Source organism: Nycticebus coucang, chromosome 12 (genome assembly GCF_027406575.1).
Source record: "Nycticebus coucang isolate mNycCou1 chromosome 12, mNycCou1.pri, whole genome shotgun sequence".
NCBI lineage: Eukaryota > Metazoa > Chordata > Mammalia > Primates > Lorisidae > Nycticebus > Nycticebus coucang.
Window position 1 is genome coordinate 91,088,416 of NC_069791.1, and position 25,581 is coordinate 91,113,996.

At 40.8% G+C, this 25,581-nt stretch overlaps 1 protein-coding gene across 12 annotated transcripts in view; it reads right to left on the minus strand.

Moving 5' to 3' along the window:
- Positions 1–25,581, minus strand: part of ACSM3 (acyl-CoA synthetase medium chain family member 3) — a 50,164-nt gene that overhangs the window by 14,496 nt on the left and 10,087 nt on the right. For all 12 annotated transcript variants that reach the window (XM_053557758.1, XM_053557757.1, XM_053557753.1 and 9 more), the window contains 6 exons: positions 21,373–21,642; positions 15,004–15,214; positions 7,184–7,391; positions 2,248–2,391; positions 1,981–2,137; positions 1,318–1,397 (listed from right to left, as the gene is read on the minus strand). In XM_053557758.1, the coding sequence (XP_053413733.1) occupies positions 1,318–1,397; positions 1,981–2,137; positions 2,248–2,391; positions 7,184–7,391; positions 15,004–15,214; positions 21,373–21,591 (1,019 nt within the window). In that variant the 5' untranslated portion in view covers positions 21,592–21,642. The remainder of the gene's footprint in view (positions 1–1,317; positions 1,398–1,980; positions 2,138–2,247; positions 2,392–7,183; positions 7,392–15,003; positions 15,215–21,372; positions 21,643–25,581) is intronic.

The following is a 25,581-nucleotide window of genomic DNA, read 5'->3' on the forward strand; positions in this document are numbered from 1 at the left end:
ACACTGAACCAGCATAATGCAAATATTCCAAAATCCAAAAAAATATGAAATCTGAAACATTTATGGCCTCAAGCATTTTGAATAAGAGACACTTAACCTGTATTAGGTCATCATTCTGGATTCCTGGCTCAGAACTTCTAAAACCTTTGTAATTTCCTAAGTGACAGGGACGGTAGGAGCACCTTTTGTTCTAATGTCTGGTCTTTGACCAGGTTCCTAACATAGATCTCCTAAATCCCTTGGAATTTCTTGGGTGATGGGACTGTCTTTTCTTCAAAGGAGGCAATTCTCTTTGGGACTACTGAATGGGGGCTGGTTGCCAGAAAGACCAAACCAGAATTCAGACCTCCTTTCAGGGAGAGGAGAAAAGCTAGAAATTAACTCAATAACCAATCATGCTTTTATGATGAAGCCTCAAAAAAAAAAAAAAATCCCTGAAATATCGTGTTTAGAGAGCTTCCACATGCTGGAAAGGTAGCATACCACAGCTACACAGGGATAGAAGCTTCTGTGCTTGGGGCCCTTGTGGACTTCGCCCTGTATACTTCTTCATCTGACTGTTCACCTGTAACCTTTATCATATCCTTTATAATAAACCAGTAAATGTAAGAATCTTCCTGAATTCTGTGAGCCATCAAAGCAAATTATTGAACCCAAGGAAGGGTATGTGCCAATTGGTCAGAAGCACAGATAACAGCTGGACTTATGTGTGAAATTTGAAATGTAGGAAGTCTTGTGGGACTAAGCCCTTAACCTGTTGTATATGATGCTAACTCCAAGTAGATAGTGGCCGAATTGAATTAAATTTCAGGACAGCTGATGTTGGGGAATTGGTCTGTGTGGGGGAAAAAAATCCCTCATATTTGAAGACTAGGACTATGAAGTGTTGTTTGTTTGTTTTTTATTGTCAGAGTACCAATGCACCCTTTCAAATGGAATCAGCAATAGATTAAAAGACATGCATCCTCTTTTCTACTTGCTGGGATAAGGTTCCAAATAGGAACATCTACTTATCTACTTTCTCAGCTCAGGTAAATGCTATCATTCAAAGTATTAAATATCTTACCCATAACCACTGGGCTCAAAACTATAGATGAGGCTGAACCCACCCTTTCCTTTCCTAGTGTAGAGGATATTGCCCTGGGCACAGTAATTATCATTTACATGCAGAATATAAGCAAGAAGGAGGAGGAAAGGGAAGAGATTGCTACAGCCTGTACCTACTAGTCTGCATCTCTGTTTTTAGGCAGAAAGATGTTTTATAGCTTCCTCTTCTACCCTTCCCTCACTAAATGCCTGCTTACCAACATTTCTTACCTGGTCATGTCATTGTGTACAAGCATTCGGTAAGCAGTTGGCGCTGTACAGAAGACTGTGATGGGAAACTTGGAAAGTGTCTGCAATTTAGAAAAAGTGAACGCTTGGTCTTACTACACTTTAATAAGTTCTTAAATGTCTTTGGTAGCCATAGCACAATTTAAACATTGTTTATTTTAATGTAAATGTACTCATACCTTTTCTCTGTACAGTCACCCCTCAGTGTCAGCAGAGGGTTGGTTCCAGGAACCCTCACAGATACCTAATCCAAGGATGCTTAAGTCCTTTACATAAAACAGTATAGTATTTTCATGTAACCTATGCACATCCTCTTGTATACTTTAAATTATCTCTAGATTACTTATAATACCTAATATAATGTAAATGCTAGGTAAACAGCTGTTACACTATATTTTGTATTTATATTATGTTTTATTCTATGATTTTTTCCCAAATATTTTCAATCTGTGGTTGGTTGACTGAAGGATTGGAACCTGCAGGTGTGGAGGGGGATGACTGTCTATCTTTTTTAGGCTCACTGACTTTTTGGATGTGATATCTTAAATCATGTTGTCTTCTCTGATCTCTGCAAGTTTTTCCCCAGTTCTGTAAGAACTACTGCTAATGCATTTCTAAATGTTGATCTCTTGTGCTCTGCCTTACTTGCAAGATGGAAGTTGGCTCAAAATGGGGTAAATAGTGTGCAAATACACATGCTCCCTGGCTCCATGGAGAAAAAACACTACTCCACGCAGACTTTGCCCAGCCTGTGTCTGAGGTATTCCACATCACATCTGAGGGTGTCAAATCTAGCCAGAACCTGGAAAAACAAGGAATAGCCTGACATATAGGAAAACAAATTTACAAGACCAGTACATAAACCATCATCTTGGCTGTTTCAACACTTTAAGCTCAATTATGTGGAAGTACCTTCCATTTACAGATAATCCTAAGCCAAAACTGCTATGGGTGTGCCCGGTCATTTTAGGAGATCCACTTGTTCCACTGGTGAAGAAAATGGCCATCATTTCATCATGTTTTGTCTTCACACAGGTGTGGTTGTCACTGACATGTCTGTGAAGGAAAAGCTATAGTGACTCTGCATATTATAGACTGTTACCACTGAAAAGATTCAAGAAATTATACACTTAGACTTCTCCATGTCATGAATCAGGCCTCAGTGATTTGGGCTGAATTACAAGGGAAAAGCCATCTCTTTGTCTATCTTTTTAGGTGTTTTCTATAATTAAACTAAATGTTGCCATCAAAAGCCTATTTATTTATTTAATCATTTTTCTCTGTGTAAAGGCCTATTTATACATGTGATAGCTGATTTCATAGCTTTTATACTGTCTGATAAAGAAGGACAAAAGCATTTAAAACACTCTGGGGTTTGGGCAGCGCCTGTGGCTCAGTGAGTAGGGCGCCAACCCCACATACCGAGGATGGTGGGTTCAAACCCGGCCCCGGCCAAACTGCAACAAAAAATAGCCGGGCGTTGTTGCAGGCGCCTGTAGTCCTAGCTACTCAGGAGGCTGAGGCAAGAGAAACGCCTAAGCCCAGGAGGTGGAGGTCGCTGTGAGCTGTGACGCCAGGGCATGCTCCTGAGGGTGACAAAGTGAGACTCATGTCTCTGAAAAAAAAAAAATAAAAAAAACTCTGGGGTTTTATCATACCTCCAGGACAGTGAGGAGTATATCCAATTATGGATATATGAAATATTTCCCCTTCCGGGCGGCGCCTATGGCTCAAGGAGTAGGGTACCGGTCCCATATGCCGGAGGTGGCGGGTTCAAACCTAGCCCCGGCCAAAAAAAAAAAAAACCACACACACACACACAAAAAATATTTCCCCTTCCTCTCCATTGCGGATGCTTTAAAATGTGATTTTTCAAAAGTATATTAATACTTTTTAGTGCAAATGATGGGCAATGACAGGGGTTGGCAAATTGTAGCCCACTGGCAAAATATAGCCTATCTCTTATTTCTGTAAATAAAATTGTATTGCCCATTTTGATGTATAATCTGTGGTCGCTTTCACATTACATGGTAGAGTTGAGTCATTGTAATAAAGGCCATATGGCCTGCAAAGCTAAAAGAGACATATAGCAAACTCCTGAAAGTACGTTTCAGCCACCTCCTGAACGTATGGTTTTTTTTGTTTTTTTGTTTTTTTAATTTTGCTTTCAATTAGCTTTCAATTGTCTTAGTTTGAAGTTTTTTTTAAATTTTCTTCTTTTTCTTTTCTTTCTTTCTTTATTTATTTATTTAGACAGAGTCTCACTTTGAGGCCCTCGGTAGAGTGCTGTGGCATCATAGCTCACAGCAACCTCCAACTCTTGGGCTTAATCAATTCTCTTGCCTCAGCCTCCCAAGTAGCTGGGACTTCAGGTGTCCGCCACAACACCTGGCTTTTTTTTTTTTTTTTTTGTAGAGACAGGATCTTACTCTAGCTCAGGCTGGTCTTGAACCTCTGAGCTCAGGGCAATCCACCCACCTTAGCCTCTCAGAGTGCTAGGATTACAGGCGTGAGCTACCACACCAGGCCAGAAAGTATGTTTTTTTTGTTCCCACAAGAAAAGCATTGTACTTCTGGGTATAGTAAACAGTAAGACTAAAGAGGATCCATCCAGTAGAGGAAGGATTTTAGTTAGAAAGAAAACTTTTAGTCCAACCATTTGATCTAGCAATCTACTACTCGGTGTCTACCCAAAGGAAGAGAAGTCTTTTTACCAAAAAGATACCAGTGCCCAAATGTTTATTATTGCAGCATAATTTACAATTGCAAAAATGTGGGATCAATTCATGAATAGATTAATAAGATGTGATGTATACATGCACACACACACACCATGGAGTACTACTCAACCATAAAAAGGATGAATTAATATCTTTGGCAAAAGTTTGGATGGGACCATTAATCTAAGTGAAGTATCTCAATAATGGAAAAACAAACACCACATGTACTCACTATTAAACTGGAACTAACCAATGAGCACACAGGTACACAGAGGGAAGTAAAACTCAAGCAGGGGGACCAAAAATTAATAAACTTCTTTTTCTTCCTCAAAAACAAAAAATAATCAAGCAGGAGGTAAGGAAGAGAAAGAAGGGCAAGAATCTACTTGGTGGGTACACTATTTGGCGGTTGGGCATACTTTCAGCCATGACTCAAGCATTACAAAAGTGATCCATGAGGCCAGGCTCACGCCTGTAATCCTAGCACTCTGGGAGGCCAAGGCAGGTGGATTGCCCGAGCTCACAGGTTTGAGACCAGCCTGAACAAGAGTGAGACCTCATCTCTAAAAATAGCCAGGTGTTGTGGCAAGTGCCTGTAGTCTCAGCTACTTGGGAGGCTGGGGCAAGGGGATCACTGGAGCCAAGAGTTGGAGGTTGCTGTAAACTATGACACCACAGCATTCTACTCAGGGTGACAAAGTGAGACTGTCTCAAAAAAAAAAAAAAAGTGATGTGTGCATCCATGTAATACAAAAACCTTTTTTCTGGTATTCAAAACAAAGGGAAAATTTTTTGCATCTCTTTAATATTTTGAAATAATTTTTCTTAAAACCTTTTTCTTTCAAAGGATAATTTAGTTTTTATATAAGTCACACATTATGGCAGCCGAGAGGAAGTAAGCTCTGCACATATACGTATCAAGTGTCTAAGAAGCACACAGATTTATCTGGGAATATTGGTCAGAGAATTAACAGAACATTGAGGCCATAAGAAATAAAGAAAATCTGCTTTTAAAGCCTAACAAAGTTATACCCGGTGTTCAGTCTATGATTACATAATTATCTTAGTTAAAAATAGTACCTATAGCTATTACTTCCATCACAGGTATGGCTAACCTCAAAACCTAAGGAAGGGTTATCGTACTGATCTCTTAATACTAGAAGCAGTAAATATGGCAGTTAATAGTGTGAGCTCAGAAGACATACTACCTGGGTTTGAAATCCAACTCTGGAAGATACTAGCATTTGACCTTATTCATCTGTATAATTATAGTACCTACCCCCTAGGTCCTAGTGAGATTTAAAATGAGTTAGTATAGCTACAGGGCTTAGAATAATTTGTGGCATGTAACGAATCCCATATAAATGTTAGCTATTATTGCCTGTGAGCTCAGGCAATTATATATATATATATAATTTTTTTTTTTAGAGACAGAGTCTCACTTTGTCGCCATCAGTAGAGTGCTCTGGCGTCACAGCTCACAGCAAACTCTAGCTCTTGGGCTTAGGCAATTCTCTGCCTCAGCCTCCCGAGTAGCTGGGACTACAGGCGCCCGCCACAACACCCGGCTATTTTTTTGTTGTTGTTGCAGTTTGGCTGGGGCCGGGTTTGAACCCGCCACCCTCAATATATGGGGCTGGCGCCCTACTCACTGAGCCACAGGTGCCGCCTATATATTGTTGCAATCCCTGGGTTATGAATGAGATAGGTTCTGTAGGTTTGTTCTTAAGATGAATTTATATGTAAGTTGGACCAGGAACATTTACCTATTATCTATAATAGCTTCTGTTCATACCTGTGAGTTGTATATGAGTTGGATTTTATAACTTGGGGACTACCTATATAATATTATTTTTGTTAGAATAGTACTTGGCCTTTGGTAAACATTCAATCAATGTTTTAGGTACCTTAAAGGTGGTAGGAATGAGTCCATAGTTGCAAGCATCCTTCCAAATTCTTGAGTAAATGTAGAAGACTTTTGCTGCCAGCCTAATATATAACTAGTACCTGGTAAGAGTTCCAAGTAACCCCTGAAAGCACCCCATGCAAAGCTTGACATCAGTGTAATTCAGTTTTATAATTTTTAACATTAGGTGTTCTTATTTTAACTTGATAGAAGTATTGCTGTGAGTAAGGGAAAGGTATAGCCAACACAGAAGGACTGAATGTGATCAGCTTCCTTGGGAGATGATAAAATGATAACAGCTCCGTGATTGATGCTGTGATGCATTTCTAAGATCCCACTGAAGAAATGGACTTACTCCCTGCAGGTGCCCTCTTTATTTTATTTATTTTTTGAGACAGAGTCTCACTTTGTCACCCTGGATAGAATGCCATGGCCTCATAGCTCACAGCAACCTCAAACTCTTGGGCTCAAGTGATTCTCTTGCCTCAGCCTCCAAGTAGCTGGGACTACAGGAGATCACCACAATGTCTGGCTATATATATTTTTTGGTTGTAGTTGTCACTGTTTGGCAGGCCCGGTTTGAGAACAGGCACCTGCCACAACTTTGGGCTATTTTTAGAGACAGTGTTTCACTCTTGCCTGGGCTGGTCTCCAACCCATGAGCTCAGGCAATCCACTGGCCTCAGCCTCCCACAGTGCTAGGATTACAAGCGTGAGCCACCGCACCCTCTTTTAGAGATTGCTTTTGCTGAAGTGAGTTGCCTTATTAAACATCCTCCCACACCTCCTAGGGATAGCCCACATCCAATTATTGATCAATGTAGGTGTATAAAGGCCAGGACCTCTTCAGCTGAAAACAGCTTTGAGAAGCTATTCAAACTTCAAAGGTCCCAGTGGGTTTATTGAGGACTTTGTAGGGAAAATATTACAGATAAACGTCTTCCTCTCCCCAACCCACATCCTTTCCCTTCCTTCATAGGTGCTGATCCCAGGAGAACTCCTTCATAATCATCTTATACATCAATCTCCATGTTAGGGTATCCCAACCTATGAAAACCACTCCAAGCTCCTTCCCACCACAGAGTATTAGCACTATTAGTGTAACAGTAATCACCATTGTTCCTTTTGCTTGTTGTTTTAATTCACAATTACTGGATTGAATATCTTTTTATTGTTGCCTTTCTTTGGGGGAAGGTGTTCTACAAGAATGATGGCTACTCACTTCATCATCTCCTGGAGGTTTCCCCACCCCTCTCTGGAGTTCTGAGACACAATCAGCTTGGAGTGTAGATTTTCACATTTGGGTGCAACAGCATCTACTGCTGGGGCTAAAACGTCATTGGTGATAATACACTTTGCTTTTGAAGATTGTATTCTGTAGAGGATATCTTTTTGGGTCAGCTGAGTGGTTCCTGGAATTAAAACTGTACCTAAAGGAGTAAAAAAGAAGCAATGTTTAAAAAAAGGTTATTCTTCATCATGTTAGTTAATAGAGCAGATAGTGTGTGTATATTCCATATTTCTCAGAATAAATTAATCTATTTGTTAGGAAAGATGTGTATTTGTTACTTAATCTTACTTAATCTGCTTTTGCCTTTCAAGGGATTTCAGAGTTCATGACCATTTTGACCTAACATGAAAGAGTATTAAATGCCGGATAATTATATTTTATTTGAAGACCATTCACAATGATAGCTTGAAGGGGGGTTTGGACCCCCTGATGGAAAGGAAAACACATGCAAAGGCGCTGGGGCAGTAAACTTGTAGATTGGAGAACGTGAAATATAGAAAAGAGTTTGAAAATTAAAGTGTAATATGATAGTTTGTTGTTGGCACTGGAAACTATAGGACACATTTCTCTGAGAACTTAGAAATGAAGGAAATGGCTCACGCCTTTCAAGAGCTAAACTATAAACTCTACGTAAAATAGATCAGAACACAGACAAACAAAATCACCATAACGAGGCATAATGATTCACAGAATAGCAAGACTAAACTTTACCCTGACAAATGATAAATTAACAAGTAATTGGTCTTAGAAGTGGGTATTTCAGCCACAGAACATGGAAAAACTAATTTGGAGCAAACTGTGACAGTACCCATTCAAGCCTGTATGGGGAAGAAGTCTACGCTAGGGGATTTCATATACTTAATATGTATTATGGTTTATTGGATAAAGTGGCCCCTACCCAGTACCCACATTTGCACTGGCCTGTTTTAATTTTCTCAAACCTACTAGTTATTTTCTCAGTCTATAGTGGGACCCCACCTATATACTATTGTCTCTTGTCATAGTCCTTGTCACACTTACCACACTATATGTTAATTCATGAGACTCTCTCACCAGATCCTAAACCTCACAGCTCATGAAAACATAGCAAGTTCCCAGTAAACCTTATTGCCTGGAGGAATAGATGAGTATAGAGAGACGGGTGGATAACGATAGAGGACTATAGCAGATGAGTATAGAAGACTTCCAAATCTGGATGCAAATAAACTGAATTATGAACATCACTTGTTCTGAACCCATATGCACCAACTAAACTTCTAGCTAACGGGTGGCGCCTGTGGCTCAGTGAGTAGGGCACCGGCCCCATATACTGAGGGTGGTGGGTTCAAACCTGGCCCCAGCCAAACTGCAACAAAAAATAGCCGGGCATTGTGGTGGGCGCCTATAGTCCCAGCTGCTTGGGAGGCTGAGGCAAGAGAATCACCTAAGCCCAGGAGTTGGAGGTTGCTGTGAGCTGTGACACCACAGCACTCTACCAAAGGCAACAAAGTAAGACTGTCTCTAAAACACAAATAAATAAATAAACTTCTAGCTAACCTTTGTCTTCTCATGTAGACCTATTAATAGGGAGAGAGGTGAATACTTATCCTTGAGTTTTTTGCCTTTTTTTTTTTGCAATTTTTGGCCTTGGCTGGGTTTGAACCCATCACCTCCAGTATATGGAGCCAGCACCCTACTCCTTTGAGCCATAGGCACCGCCCTATCCTTGAGTTTTTTGTCCTTTATGCAAATGAACAAATTGGTAACATTATTTCATACACACTATATCATAAACATGGTAATAAGAGTTCCTCTCCCCCTATCCTGAGATTTAGAGGTCTACTCTCCACGCACAGTGACAAAGGGAAGTTTCTGCCCTACTAGACAAGTAGCCAGATCTGGTCAATTCACCAAAATCTTGTTACCTTTTGAGACCTCCAATAAGACAGAGGCTCACTTCCTCTAGCTTGGTGATTCTTGTACTTGAAAATGCCTGAGAATCCCTGCAGGGCTTTTTTTTTTTTTTTAGCTTTGGCACAATGATATATTTGCCAAGTGTTTTATTTTTTTCTAAAAACAATAGAAAAAAATCAATTTAGAAAGGAAAATGTACTTAAATTAAAAAAAATATGGTTTATCATACATGGGTTGAAATCTTGTATAACTGCTATAAACGTTTTATTAAAGTTATTTACATTTTTTTTTTTTTTTTTTTTTTTTGTGGTTTTTGGCCAGGGCTGGGTTTGAACCCGCCACCTCCGGCATATGGGACTGGCGCCCTACTCCTTGAGCCACAGGCGCCACCCTAAAGTTATTTACATTTAATGGCCATATTTACACAGAAAAATTCAGTAAACCTCAAGATTCTTTTTAAAAACAATTCTTAAATACAAATCTGTTAAAGAAAAAAAAACAAAAAAGATGGTAAGCATAAAAAAAGTTCTTTTATGCCTGAACACCCATTTGAGGCAGTTTACATTATGGCTAAACCTTTCAGTCCTAAGACCCAGCCAAGGTTGTGAGGTCGCATTCGATCATGCATTTGAAATAAGTTTATAGGTAATAAATCGCAGTTCTGTGGGAAGGAACCTTTTTCCTTATTTTCCCTTAGTAACCAAGAGAGAATTCATGAGATCCCAGTTCCTTCCTCCAACAGGTCAGCTTATGCACAAGAGTTGCGCAGCTGTTCAAGTTTGTGTTTCAACTGTTCTCGGCCCTTCCTCAACAAGTCCTTTTCTGAAATGAGCTTTTGCTCTTCTGCTTGGATGGACAGGATATATGTGGTGGCTTTTTTAAGGATAACTACCTTGGGGGCCTTTCATTGTTTTCCAACTCTGGGATCTGGTCGCACAAGGCAAAAAAGCTGCGTTTCAGCTCGTTCCTTCTCTGGCGCTCCAGGATGTTGTGTATCCGCCTCTTGTCCTTCTCCTCGGTGTCTGAGGACCTGGGGCTGGTGCACTTCCGGTTGTTGCTGATTTGTCTCAGGACTGGGACACTGTCCAACTTGGCCCTCTTGGCAGCAGGATAGTCCTTCCTAGTGGGGGGGGGGAGGACTGTGTAGTTGTGCTGATGGGTGGACACGTGGCACCGTTTGAGGACCAGTGGGCTGTGGGGAGGTCTGTTGTGGCAGAGGGTGACCCTGATTCTTGAGTTTTTTGGCAGGGGGCTGCCTCTTTTCCACAGAAACAACATCGATTTCTTCCTCATCCTCCTGTTCTTCCTCTAAGACTTTATAAGGCTCTGGACACACCCAAAGTAAAGCACGTTCCCAAACACCGCCTACTTTTAGGGACTTTACCAAGAACCTTTCAAGTGTTGCAAATGGTAACTGTAAATCTCTCGGTTATAACTTTAGTGACTCCCTATTTTACTGGGAGTGCAATAGAATAAAAAAGGTTTTGCAGCTCTTTGCCAAAAGTCCTAAAGGATGGAGGAAGGAAAAAAGAAGTCCAATTTTGGCAAGGATTTGAATTTAAGTGTTTAAAATAGGCGGAGAAAGTCCCAACTCCTCAGTCCATCCTCTCTCAGGACACTTTCACTATCTCCTGCATTCTGCAAAAGGCAGCCCTGCCCCCCTGTCCACAGCCCCTCAGTTTTGCAGATGCTCAGTTCATTAAATTCCCACTTCTCATCCTGCAGGGCTTTTTAAAACACCGATTTCTGGGCTCCTCTCCAGAGCTTTGGATTCGGTAGGTCTTGGGTTGGACTGGAGAATTTGCATTTCTGACTAATTGCCAGTGATACTGATACTGCTGGTGCAGGAATAACTACACTTTAGCATCATCTCTGCTAAAGTGTTATGTGCTTTCCTTTTCTTGAAAGCATATTATGTATTCCTAAACATTTTAAGATTCCTCAAAAGACCTTTCAACTAAACTTTTTTAAATTGCAAAATATACCAAACATGCAACAGAGTATATGCAGTATATAAGTACAGTTTCCTTCAAAAAAAAAATATGAAAATACACCTTATATACCATTCAGCTTAAGCAATAGAATTTAACAATATGTTTGGAGCCCCTCCCTGCCTTGCCCCAAATTTCTGTCTCCATCCCCCTCCCATCCCCAGGTAGCCATTGCTCTGACTTAATATTAACTATCCCTTTGCCTTTCTTTGCCTCTTAATCAAATAGGTATTTAGTAATACACATATGAACAAAGGAAGTCCTAGTCAATTAGGACTTCAATTTTCAATTACCTAATGTTTGTTAAGGAGGAAAATTACTAGGAAGTAAGGTAACTATGAGTCTGTTTCTAATTCTGAAACGAAGGCTAGCATCAATACATTGCCTCAAGAGAATCTGCCTTCCTCCTGCCCACAGCCCCAGTGACGATGTTTATTTCAGATGAAGATTCCTCTGATCACATCTGATTGGCTTATCTCAAGTTGTGCCCATAAGATTCTGCTTCAAATATTTTATTTAAGAGACTGAATGAATAAATAGATAAATCATATAGGATTAGGGCCTGAGGCATCTCTGTGGCAAACCAAAGCCACACACCAATGAAAATGGAGAGGAGCAGAGAAACAATGGGTTAGCAAAGAGAAGGAGTCAAAAGGGCAGACACATGAGAAAGGCAAAGACAACTGGCCCTGTGGCTTCAGGGCAAAAAAAAAGGGAGAGGGAAAAGCTGCTACCTGAACACCTAGTTTCTTATTATAAGCCCCAGTTATTCTTTCTATACTTTTTTTTTCCTGTAAGATTCTCCAGTAGCTGTTCAATAACTCTCCTTTGTTATTGAACAAAATGAATGGATATCTGGTTCTGGTAATCAGACAGTACCTAACTAAGAGAGTGAGCTTAAGCAACATTCATGAAAGTAATCGTTTTGTTAAAAAACTGCTTAAAAGTGGGCTCTGCGATTCCTGTGTGTAATTCATACATATATATGAAATAGAATATGTTAGAATAGAATGGAATATGTTCCATTCAATGAGACTTGAATGGAACTAATAATTATAATAAGTTAATAATGATTACTTAATATAATGATTTATTATGACAATAGGATTATTAACACAACGAATATTATTTATGTATTTATTTATTTATTTATTTTGCGTTTGAGGTCTGCATTAGGAAAGCACATTTAGGAGCCAGTGAACTGGGGGTGAGGAGGGTGGAGGGGTGGGGTTGTTTGCAAGTGGCCTCCCAACATCAGAGCAGTAAGAAAGAGAATTAAAAACATCTGGCAGTGTCCCTTTGCAGCCTGGAAAGTGCTGGGATAGCCTGGGAGTTGTGGGTTCCCACCTTCTTCCCGCAGTAGGACCCTGCACACTCTGCCCACTTTGCACCCAGCATCCGAGATTAGAACTTAGAAGCAAGGGACTGCTTCTTGGGGACAGGAGGGGTTCAGCATGTCAGAGGTCCTTGATTCAGTATCCCAAGAACTTTCGTTCCCACTTCATTTTGATTCTTTACACACGCCCCTCCCTAAGCCCCTGAACTTGGGCTGACTCTCGCTGAGCCCAGAGATTAGAAGCAGCCTAATGGTTGCGCCAGAGGCAAGAGACCCGTATACCTGGAATCTAGGACTTGTGGTTTTGGTGATAAAGAAGGAATGCAGTTGAGGGATAGAAAACACGTGCACCTAATCCCTTGTATATTCTCTACGGCTCTGAAGCAAACCCATTAGCCACAGGATTGCCAGAGAGCCCAGTAGGCCTGGTGCAGGCGCTGTCTATTGCTGCCTACTAAGGGCCAGCCTGTGAGTTGCCCCAGGAGGACACAGAACCCTCCGTCTCTGAGCCACCCCACCCCAACCCCCCACCTTCATGGCTGCTCCCATTGCTGCCTGCGGAGCTCTGTTGTCAAGGGTACCCTGTGTGCGGATCCAGACTGCTGTCACCTCCCTAGGTTCAGTGGATCCCTGGACGGCTGCCATGTTCCCCTAGGTCTGCTCCTGGAGGGGTCATGCCTTTCTGGAGGAGTAGGAGTGTAAACGAGAAGGAAGAGAGGATCCCCGGGCTTCACACCGTGGGTGGGCCACACAGGCGGTATATGTCGGGGAAGCTCCGAGCTGCACATCGTTGTGCGCCTGGATGACTACCTGGCTCCCCTCCCTCTACTTCATTCTGTGGAGAGCTGGGATAGCCTCCTCCATCTTCTCCAGTTCTTGGGAAAGAAGAGATTCCCACCCGCGAACCCCCTCTATCCCACCATGCCCTCCACCAGGAAATCAAGGCACGCTGCACCTCCTGCCCCGGGCTCCTTCCCAAGGGTACGTGGCCCTTCCACAAATATTTTATAGAACATTTTCTACGTGCCAATCCTTGGGGGAAGGGGGGTGCATAGTCATGGCCTTTTAGGAACTTGTATAGTCTTATGGGAATAACAGATTTATAAACAAATTTATTATACCCAGACAATATAGTGCCTGTTAAATCAGAAATACATCATGTTGCTTTGGAGACCTCAAAGAAGAAAGTACTCAGTGATAGGTTGGTTGGAGGAACACCCCAAAACAGATCAAGCATAGGCCATTCCATTTTGAGCATAAGGCACTCCATCTTGGCCATTCAGTGACCTCTGCTGAAACCACCCTCTTCTGAGACTCAGCCAGGAGGAACTGAGAAGCTATAGGACACAATGGCTCCAAGAGAGGCTAAAAGCAAATAAACAGAATGGTGTCAGCAGGAAGCCAGCTGGATCAAGACCTGGCAATAGTCACCGGTACACCAAAGTATCACTTTCCCCCTCCTACCCTACCTAAAACCTTTAAAAGATAAGCGCTCTTGCTCTTCTGGGCATCAGTCTATTGAATCTCAGCCCGCCTTCACTGAGATGCCAAATAAACTTTGTTGCTCTACATCTGGCTTTGTGACTTGATTGAGTCAGGGGATATGGGTGGGAAGAATTATCTTAGACGTTAATGTTAGAGCTGAGACTCGAAAGTCTAGTAAAAGTTGTTTAGGTGGTTAGGTATGATAGAAAGGATTTCTAAGCATAAGAAAAATGTGCAGAAAAGCCAGGAGGTGAGAATGATCACAAACCTAATGGGAATCCATTTGGCCTGGCTCCATCATGAAGTATAAAGGTGGAGAAATTAGAACAATAAACAGAAAATGGCTACAGCCTTCCATGATACACCTAAAAAAGTTGAGGTATTATCTGGTAGGCAACAGGGAGTTATTAAATAATGTCAAACAGAAAGTAACAGGATAAAATGTGTGTTCTAGTGAAAACACTGGCTAGGGAAGATGAATGGGATTTTGGTGGAATGTGGTACACCTGAGACCACAATTAGGGAGAATTTTAGGGAAACCCCTTCAGAAGACAGTAAAGATGTGAAATAAGGCAATGGCAATAGATTTTGAGAAGAGGAACTTGAGAGGCATTTAGGAGGTCATATTTATAAGCAGTAAGAACTCATTAGGAAGGAGTTGCAGATGGCTGGGTTGTGACACCAGATGGATGGTAATTAATCATAAAAAGAACGAACGCATGAAACAAAACTGTTTCAGATGCATGAAGTTTCAGATGACCATGGATCCCATAGGAGAAGAGGGAGAGTAAGTATGAGGGCATTTAATTGTTACTTAGCAATTGCTTAAGAAACCTGCTTCATTATGAAAAACCCAACTTCTAGTTTGGGTCAACGATATGGCCATAATTCCAACACATTTCTAAGATTCCTGAGAATAATACTATATTGCATACAGTTCTCTTCAAATAATATACCCAAATAAATGTTTTGTGATGACTTGGATGTTCTAGAAAATCTCCCATTCAGCTTAGTTTAAATATGATCACATTATACACATTACTCACCTGTCCGAAGACAGGCTACATGTGCAAGCCACCACTCTGGGATCCTGGGAAGAATCACAATTACTCGATCTCCCCTTTGCAGGGCACAGGCTTCTGTAAGTATATTGGCAAATTTTCTGGACAGAGATCCCAGTTCCTCAAAACTCCACCTCACCTCTTCTCCATTCTCATTGATCCACCAGAGGGCTGGATTGGAAGATTTCTTTCCAGCCTGAGGAAAGACAAACCAGTCATAGATTTAAAGGTGGTTATACAGAGCGGTGTCTGTGGCTCAGTGGGTAGGGCACCAGCCCCATATACGTAGGGTGGCGGGTTCAAACCTGGCTCTGGCCAAACAGCAACAAAAAAATCCAGGCGTAGTGGCAGGCACCTGTAGTCCCAGCTACTTGGGAGGCTGAGGTGAGACAATCGCCTAAGCCCAGGGGTAGGAGGTTGCTGTGAGCTGTGTGATGCCACAGCCCTCTACTGAGGGTGATAAAATGAGACTCTACCTCTAAATAAATAAATAAATAAATAAAGGTGGTTATACAGTTTAAAGTCTATTTCAGAATTCTGACCTAACAGAAAATATTTTCCAAAGAAAATTCATCAGTCGTACAGACATAGATGGAGTATTTGGAAATTACTCTGGCAAGACATCATCTCAAGATGGCTGAATAGAGGTGGCCAATACTCATCTTCTCTACAAAGAAGGACCAAATTGGTGAGTAAATAATGACATTACAAATAAAGTGTCTAAGGGAGAACATTGGAATTCAGCAGAGAAGTGACAAAGATTTTAAGACATGGAAACTTGAGATGGAAGCATAGAGAGGTTGTCCAGGATCAGCTTAAAACCAAGAGGAGCTCCCCCATTGTAGGGAAAAGGCAAATAAGAGATGCCTGGAAGTCCATGATCCCACTCAGATACCTGAAATTCTACAGGAGAGGCCATGAGCTCTCACAGGCCCTGAGCTCAGAATAGGGAACTGCCTAGAGTCCCCATAACAACATTGTTCCAGAAAGGGAATATTTTTATCTCTACACCCAAGACCCAAGCTGCTATAGCCTGGTGCTATTTGGGGAGCAGTGTCACCACCAGAAGATATCCTGTCCTGGAGCAAGTAGATCCTGCATCTCCAGATCCCTGGGTCCCAACTGACATTCCCACACATTCACCTAAAGGGCTGCAATATTGCAATAACAGTTGGACCCAGTGATGCAGCTGTGTTCCCAGTACCAATGCCCACATGCAGTGCCCTACGTCCCAGGAAACAGGTGGTCTAGCACATCAAGGTGGCTGTCCCAGGGTGCTGAATCATGTGCTCCTCATAACCTGAGAGCCTGGCACCATGGACAATAACTTTACCCCTTCTAATGATAGTGACTTCATATGCCTATGCGTGCCAGCTGAGGACCCAGGGACTACACTGTCTAGGCACTACTACTACCATCAGTGCCCATGTAGGCTGCCCAGAAACCCAAGGACTGATTTACCCGAGGCCCATTACCACCACTGCTGGTGCTTGTGCACACTGCCTGAGGATCAGCCCTCACCAGCCCTCACTACTGCCACTGTCAGTGTCTGCACACTATACCTGCTGCAGCTACAATGGAACAAGCTCACCCCTTCCAGCAATGGCCCACCATACATCTTTGTATGCTACCCAGAAGCCCAAGGATCAGCCCATTTTGGACCCACTGCTATCACTCTTCTCAAACTTTTCAAAAAAAATTTAAAAAGAGGGAAATTCTTCTTAACCCATTCTGTGAGGCTAGTATTGTCCTAACACCAAAACCAAACAAATACAGAATAAAAAAGAAAACAATAGGCCAATAGCCTTGATGAACATAGATGTAAAAATCCTCAACAAAATGCTAGCAAACCAAATTTAAAAAAAACATCGAAAAGTTAATGCGCCATGATCAAGTGGGATTTATCTCAGGAATGCAAAGATGGTTCAATATTCACAAGTCAATAAAGGCGATACATCCAACACATTGAAGGACAAAAACATTTAGATACAGATAAATCATTTGATAAAATTTAACATTCCAATGTTCAGGATAGAGCAAGAGGAGCAGAATGGAAATTTCTAATTATTTCCAGGGCCTCTCACTGTCCCCAGTCCCTCAGAAGTGGCAGCAGCAGGAGCTGATGGTTTAGAGCAGGGGTCCTCAAACTACTGCCTGCAGGTCCTCAAACTTTTTTGAGGACCTCTGGTCTAGAGCAAGGAATAGCAGTGTGAGCAAGAAAACCATTATGGGATCAACAGGTACCCCACCAGTCAGGACGGAAAAGCCCTTATGGAAAGACCCCACCTGAAGGAGTGTCAAGTGTAAGTATGCTTCAAGAACTGCCAGGCCAAATACTCTCTGAAGCAGCTCCAGCAACAACTCCAGTGACTACTAGAGTGGTAAGGCTATGGAAGCTGTAGATCCCATACAATATCCAGAGCTATACCCCTGTTCCTACAGGGCCCAGGTTTCCAGGGTCTCTCTTTGTCCAGACCTTTGGGAATCTTCACAGTAGCAGAAGCCACCATCAACAGCCTCAACCAGGCCTGCAAGAGTCCCTGGGTATGGCTCCCAGGAGGTTGTCCAGGATGCTCCAGGCCCTGTGCCAGGTCCAGGCCTGATCCTAAGCCCAATCCCAGCCCTAGGCAGAAGCCCATTATCTTGCACCACCCCAGAACCATTCCCAGGCCCAATTCTAGTCCTAGGTCACACCCCAGACCCATTCCCATGCCCCACTTGAAGCCCAGGTCCAGACCAAGGTCCAGACCCAGGCCCAGACCCAACCCCAGGCCCATTATGGCCTTGAACTATGCCTGTGACTTCTCACCAAACATTACAGACATTACAGAGCTCCTCTCAACCCAAGAACCCTTTGAAGCCTCAATCTTCATCACAATGTTTGGGTACCAAAAGGAGGATGAATTTGTGAACAAGATTCAGACGCCAAGTCATTACTAGATTTATAGGTAGGTTGAGAGGTTATGTCTGCAAAGTCCTAAAGCTACCATGGGCTGAAGGGCCTGGAGCAGTGGCTGGTTGGTCTTCATCACTGGAATGTCTTTACCTCATCATTTGAGTTTAGTGTGACCATTTCTGTCCACTAGGAGTGGAATTGCTGCTCATGCATATATTTAGCATTAGTGAGTGTTGCTTCAGGGTTTTCTAAAAGGCTTTTCCCAGTGTTTCTGCTGTTAGCATCCTCTCCAACACTAAGGGTTGTGAGACTTTTTAATCTTTATCCATCTACTGGTTTCCCTGATGACTGAGAGATTGTAAAATGCTCAACATGTTTATTGAAAAGAAATTAGAAAGCCTCAAAAATTCAACATCTCTTCATGATAAAAACTCTCCACAAAGATATTGAAGGACATATCCTAACACAAAGACTATATGTGAAGAATCCACAGCTAGCATCATACCCAATGTGGAAAAGGAGAAAGTCTTCCCTTTAAGAACTAGAACAGGACAAAGAGGCGCCTATAGTCCCAGCTGCTGGGAAGGCTGAGGTAAGAGAATCATGAAAGCCCAAGAGCTGGAGGTTGCTGTGAGCCGTGTGACGCCACGGCACTCTACCAAGGGCAGTAAAGTGAGACTCTGTCTCTACAAAAAAAAAAAATAATAATAATAATTAACTATCTTAAAAAGATATCAAGAAAGCAATCCCATTTACCATAACTACAAAAAGAAAAACCTTAATTATAAATTTAACCAAGGAGATGAAAAACTTTGCAATGAAAACTATAAGAAATTGATGGAGAAATTAAAGAGGACACAAACAAAGTAAAAGACATCCCATACTCATGGACTGGAAGAATTAACATTGTTTTATTTTATTTTTAGTAGAGACAGGGTCTTGCTCAGGATGGTCTTACACTCCTGAGCTCAAGGGATCCATCCACCTTAGCCTCCCAGAGAGCTAGGATTATAGTCGTGAACCCAGCCAGAAGAATTAATGTTGTTAAAATTACCATCAGTCATTAAAAAGTCAGTAAAAAGCAAGTCATCAGTGTAATCAAAAATACCAATGACATTCTTCACAAAAATAGAAATACATTTGTATGGGACAAAAAGACCCCCTAAGCCAAAGCAGTACTGAGAAAAAGGAACAAAGCCGGAGGCATTACACTACTTGACTTCAAAATATGCTATAAAGCAATAGTAACTGAAACAACAAGGTCTGGTCTAAAAACAGACACATAAACCAATGGAACCAGAATAGAGAACTCAGAAATAAATTCACATATTTATAGCCAATTGGTTTTTGACAAAGGTGCCAAGAATATACACTGGATAAAAGATACTTTTAATAAATGATACTTTGAAAACTGGATATCTATATTCAGTAGAATAAATCTGGACCTCTGTCTCTCACCATATACAAATAATCAACTCAAACTGGATTAAAGACTTACTCTAAACTATAAAACAACTGCAAGAAAATGGGAAATGCTTCATGACATTAGTGTAGGTAAAAACTTTATGAATAATATTATAAAAACACAGGCAACAAAAACAAAAAGGAGACAAATGTGACTGTAACCAACTAAAAAGCTTCTGCACAGAAAAGGAAACTATCAATAGAGTGAAGAGACAATGGGAGAAAATATTTGCTAACTATTCATATAACAAGGAACTAATATCCAGAATATATAAGGAACTCAACACTAAAATAAATAAGCTAAATAATAAACCAAATAAAAAATGGGTACAAGATCTGAATAGACATTTCTCAAAAGAAGACATACTGTCAGCCAACGAGTACATAAAAATATACTCAACATCATTAGGGAAATGCAAATCAAAACCACTTTATCATCTCACCCTGGTTAAAATAACTATTATCAAAAAGAAAAAATACAGCAAATTCTTTTGAGGATGTGGAGAAGAGCAAACTATTATACACTATTGATGGAAATGTAAATTAGTACAACCATTGTGGAAAACAGTATGATTTCTCAAAAAACAGAAAACAGAACTACCATAGGATTTATCAGTCCCACTACTGGGTATTTATACAAAGGGAGGGAAATCAGTATATTGAAGAAATATCTGCTCCCCCATATTTATAACAACACAATTGGTAATTGCCAAGATATTGAATCAACCTAAATGTCTACCAACAAATGAATGCGTGAAGAAAATGGATATAGTATTCAGCCATAAAGAAGAATGGAATCTTGTTATTTGTGGTAATTTGTATGGTAATTTGTTATTTGTATGGGCTTAAAGGACAATATGTTAAGTGAAATAAGTCAGGCACAAAAATACAAATACTGCATGTTCTCATCCATATATGGGAGCTAAAAAAAATTGAGCTCATAGAAATAGAGAGTGGGAGCAGTGCTTGTGGCTCAGTTGGTAGGGTGCCGGCCCCATATACTGAGGGTGGTGGGTTTGAACCTGGCCCTGGCCAAACTGCAACAAAAAATAGCCGGGCATTGTGGTGGGCGCCTGTAGTCCCAGCTACTCAGAAGCTAAGGCAAGTGAATCGCCTCAGCCCAGGAGATGGAGGTTGCTGTGAGCTGTAATGCTATAGCACTCTACTGAGGGCAGTAAAGTGAGACTCTGTCTCTGAAAAAAAAGAAATAGAAAATGGAATTATGGTTATTAGAGGATGGGAAGAGTAGCAGGGAAGGGAGAGAGAGAGAGGTTGGTTAATGGATACAAAATTATACCTAGATAAGAGAGATGAATTCTGGTGTTCCACAGCACTGTAGGGTAAATATAGTGAATAATAATTTGTTAATGTTTAAAAATCTAGAAGAGAAGATTTTGAATGTTCTCAACATAGAGAAATGATACATGTTTGAGATGATGGTTATCCTAATTACCATGATTAGTACTCCATAAATATGTACAATTATTGCATGTCTAATAAAAATAACAAGAAAAACAACTCTCAGGTCTTTATTTCCAGATGTTAATGGCCATGTCATTTCTTCTGGCCCATGTCATTTCTCATTTAGCCTGATCATTTTTCTTTTTAAAAGGTTAGAATTTTTGCATTCCTTTACATTCCTCTTAATGTATCTGTGCCTCATTTCTTACCATTTCTGACTCTTAGAATTAATTTTTACTCCTTTTTGTTAAAAAAAAAAAAAAACACCTAGAATTATACATTTATGTACCCTAGGCTTTCTCACCCAATCATGAAATTATTGGCATTTTAGAACAGATAATTCTTTGTTCTGGGAGCTGTCTTGTGCATTCCGGATATTTAATATCTCTGTTAAATGCTACTCTTACCCCCAACCACCTCTCCCCCTTCATCTGTCATTGCAACAAAAGTGTCTCTAGACATTGCCAAATGTCCCTGGGCTCCAAATTGCTCCCAGTCGAGAAACTGTAATCTGACTTGCCCTTGCTCCATACCTTTTCCACATTGGTCCATTGGTCTAGGACATCTTTAGCAAAGTTGAAATACTCTGGAATCTCCAGCTTGAAGTCTTGTTTCATGGATTCATAGCTGGAAAAATTCTGCGGTGTTGCTATTCTATAGTCTTTATGCAGTGCTCTCACAGAGCCGGGAATTACTAGGTGCTGAAAACACTTGGCACGAAGTAACATCTTCATGGTGATAAGAGCTAGCATCTGTCTTGTTGTATGTTTTAGCACTCAATATTTCCACCGAGAGTAATACATCTAAAAGACAAGTGAAAAGGACATGTATCTGATTCTGTCCCGAAGGCAGCCATGGAACTAAGTTTTATTATTTTATTGATAATCATCATAATAGTACAATTTTCTGAGTACTCTTTGTGTAGCAAACACTGTGCTCCGTTTTTTCTGTAAACCTTGTCATTAAGTTTTCAGAGAAACCCTGTGAAGTGGGTATGATTTTTGTCTCTAAGTTTACAGATTGAGAAAATGAGTAGTAAGAGGCACCATCTGCATTTGAACCCAGAACTAAATGCTTCCATATGCATTTCTAAAAAAGTAAAGATCTGAGTCACCCACTTAGCATCAGTGAAAGCAAAGGATTAAGCCTTATCTAATATATTTCACCTGCAGATTTCAAAAGTAGTGCTGAAATGTTAATGAGAATTTTTTTCACAGTAGGTAATACAGATGAAGAAACTGAGAGTAGCCCAGGAGCAATTAGACATGAAAGCACTGTGACGCTTTATAAACCATCTAGTTTATAGCCTGCAGTTCCCATGCTCCCAATACGTGCCCATGCTACCTTCCAGCCGGGCTTGGAGTGGCATTTATTAGGGATGTAATAATAGAGCTTTAACCTTTAGGACTTCTGTGGGGGAGGAACCACCACCACCACCACCACCCCCGCAACCCACTGCTTCTGTGGGAACTCATTTGATCACAATGTCATTTATTTGGCTGAGGCTATTAAAAATAAAATTCTAGGAGTTAGGAGTGTTTGAAGTTCTCCTTGTTAAACTTTTATAATTTTCCAAATTTCCTACAAGGAAACATGTATTACTCTCACAACCATTAGATCGTTATTCCGAGTGCAGTTCTAGCTGTGTGGCATGTGTGGAAGACTTTCTGTATTGATTAATTGCCAAAACAGCGCACAATAATGCCAAGTTTTACTCTAAATGTGCCTGGTGTTTGGGCATCAGATTGATATACCAACACATTGAAAAGTGTTGGTACTTCTTTGGAACCTCCCAGCAATCTGTGTGAGGACCTGACATGCTCAGTCTTTGAGCACTCTAAGACAACTAGTTTGAGATTCCTTATTTTTCACCTGCAAAGAAAACTAGAGCCCCAGAGAGGGGAAACAATTTGCTTCAATGCGTCGTACCATAGTTAGAACTAGAATTTTTGCCCTTTTATTCTCATTCGAATGCTTTTACTACAGTACGATAGGATTTCATGGAGAGCAGAAATTCTCAACCCTAGCTGTACATTGGAATCACCAGGAAAGCTTTAAAAATTTTCTAATGCTGGGCGGTGCCTGTGGCTCAGTGAACAGGGCGCTGGCCCCATGTACCAAGGGTGGTGGGTTCAAACCCGGGCCCAGCCAAACTGCAACAAAGAAATAGCCGGGTATTGTGGCGGGCATCTGTAGTCCCAGCTACTAGGGAGGCTGAGGCAAGAGAATCGCCTAAGCCCAGCAGTTGGAGGTTGCTGTGAGCTGTGTGATGCCATGGCACTCTACCAAGGGCGATAAAGCGAGACTCTGTCTCTACAAAAAAAAAAAAAATGTCTAATGCCTAGGTCTTGGAACAATTAAATCAATTTCTAGGAGTGGGCTCTGGGCACCATGTTTTCTTTCTTTTTCCTTTTTTATAATTTTTTTCTTTTTTAATTGAGACAGAGTCTCACTTTGTCACCCTCAGTAGAGTGCTGTAGCATCATAGCTCACGGTAACCTCCAACTCTTGGGCTCAAGTGATTCTCTTGCCTCAGCCTTCCTAGTAGCTGGGACTACAGGCACCTGCCACAACACCTGGCTATTTTTGTTGTTGTTGTTGTTTAGCAGGTCCGGTCAGAATTCGAACCCACCATCCCCAGAGCACCTGGAGCATGTGGCCAGTGCCCTAACCACTGAGCTATGGGCGCTCAGCCTGGGCACCATATTTTCAAAAATTTCTTCAGAAGATTCTAATGCTCAGCCAAGGTTGAGAATCACTGATCACTAATAGAGGCTGTGATTTGTGAACCAAGAACATCATCATCATCTGGAAGCTTGTTAGAAATGTACATTCTCAGTCCCCACTCCAGATCTATTGAATTAGAGGCTTTTAATATTTTAACAGTATCCCAGGTTATACATTCAAGTGTGAGAAACACTGGTCTATAGCATGATGACTAAATATACTGGCTATTGAATCCTACAGTCATGGGATAAGAGACCTGTTTTAGCACTTATTAACTGTGTGACCTTATTTGAATTAACCATTCTGAACATCAGTTTCATATTTTACTAATAGAGAGATTAACAGAGGCTCCATCAGAGATTTGTCTCCAAAATTTAATGTAATGTAAATGTAAATAATCCAGGCAAAATACTTTATTCTGGTGCCTACTATATTACTCTCTATTAGGACAGTGGTTGGCAAACTTTCTTAAAGGGCAAGACAATAAATAATTGAGGCTTTGTGGGCCATATACTCTCTGCTGCAACTATTAGAAATTTACCTCTGCTGTTGAGAGAGCAGCCATTGACAGTACACAAATAAATGGACTTGGCTGTGTCCCCCCACCAAAAAAAAAAAAACAAAAACTATTTATGGATACAGAAACTTGAATTTCATGTAATTTTTATCTGTCATGAATTCTTATTCCTCTTTGATTTCTCTTTTCAATCACTTAAAAATGTAAAAACCACTCTTAGTTTGAAGGCTGTACAAAAATAGCAGAGGGCTGGATTTAGCCCATGGGCTATACTTTGATGATATTTTCACTAGAAAATAAGTTCTCTGAGGACAGGAGTCTTACCTGCTATGTTCGTGCTACTATCCCTGTGAATTTTAATAGTATTTGGTCTATACTAGCTGCATTTAAGTGTTTCAGAGCCACAGGTGGCTAACAAATATAAGTCAGTGCAGAGAGAAAACATTTCTAATGTTGTAGAAAATTCTTTTGGACAATCAACTGGATTGATATAAAACACAGATATAGGAAAATCGAGGGGGAAGCTTCTCAAAATAAAATTTTTCTAAGGGTCTAGGTCTAGTAGCATTACCCACTGTTCTTGCCTAAACAGGCCGTGGAAGGGAAAGCATTAATAGAAATTTCTTGGCTGTCTTTAGATCTAGGAGAAAAAGGCTGCCCTTTAGAACAGGAATAAATTTGCTCTAAGGCCTGGTTTCTCTGTGAGTTAAAGCCTCCAAGTCCTCAAATGAGATTCTATTTGGCAGTAGAGATTGGATGGAGGGAATTACTGGTCTCTGCTGTTTGCCAGCAAGTTACACCTTCTGCTTTTGGCTTCTCTCTCTCTTCCTGACAGAATTAGCATTAGGTTTCAGTCAGACAAAGAAAGTGATCAACTCAGTGCTAAGCTTTTAGATACAACTTGTCTCTCTTTGTTTTGAATTTTTTGCAAAATGTCTTCAAATGATTCAAAAAACATAAAGGGTACACAGTGAAAAATCTGCTTCCTACTTTTAGTCTCTAAACAGCCCAGTTTCATCCCACTCTTCAAGAGAACCACTATTATTATGTCTATGTATCTTTTCAAGGTTTCTTTATGTGCATTCAGGAAAATATGACTATAGACCCTTATTTCTCCACCAATTTTACACAACAGGTAGCCTAAAATATACATTATTCTGCACACTAAAAATATTTTTAACAATGTGTTTTTGGTGTTTATTCCGTATCAGTACACTGAGACCTTCATTCTGTTTTTTATTTTATAACAGCTGCATGATATTCCAGTGAACAGCTGCACTGTAATTTCTTAAACCAGTTCCCTATTGATGATCACTTGAGTTGTTTCATTTTGCAATTTAGATCAAATTTTGAAACTATTTCGTCCAAAAGGAATGTTCTGATCCTTTCTCTCATTACTTGGGTATAAAAACAAATAGTATTTTTAAGTGGTTAAGAAAGACTAGGGAGGGGCAGCTCCTGTGGCTCAACGGAGTAGGGCGCCAGACCCATGTGCCAG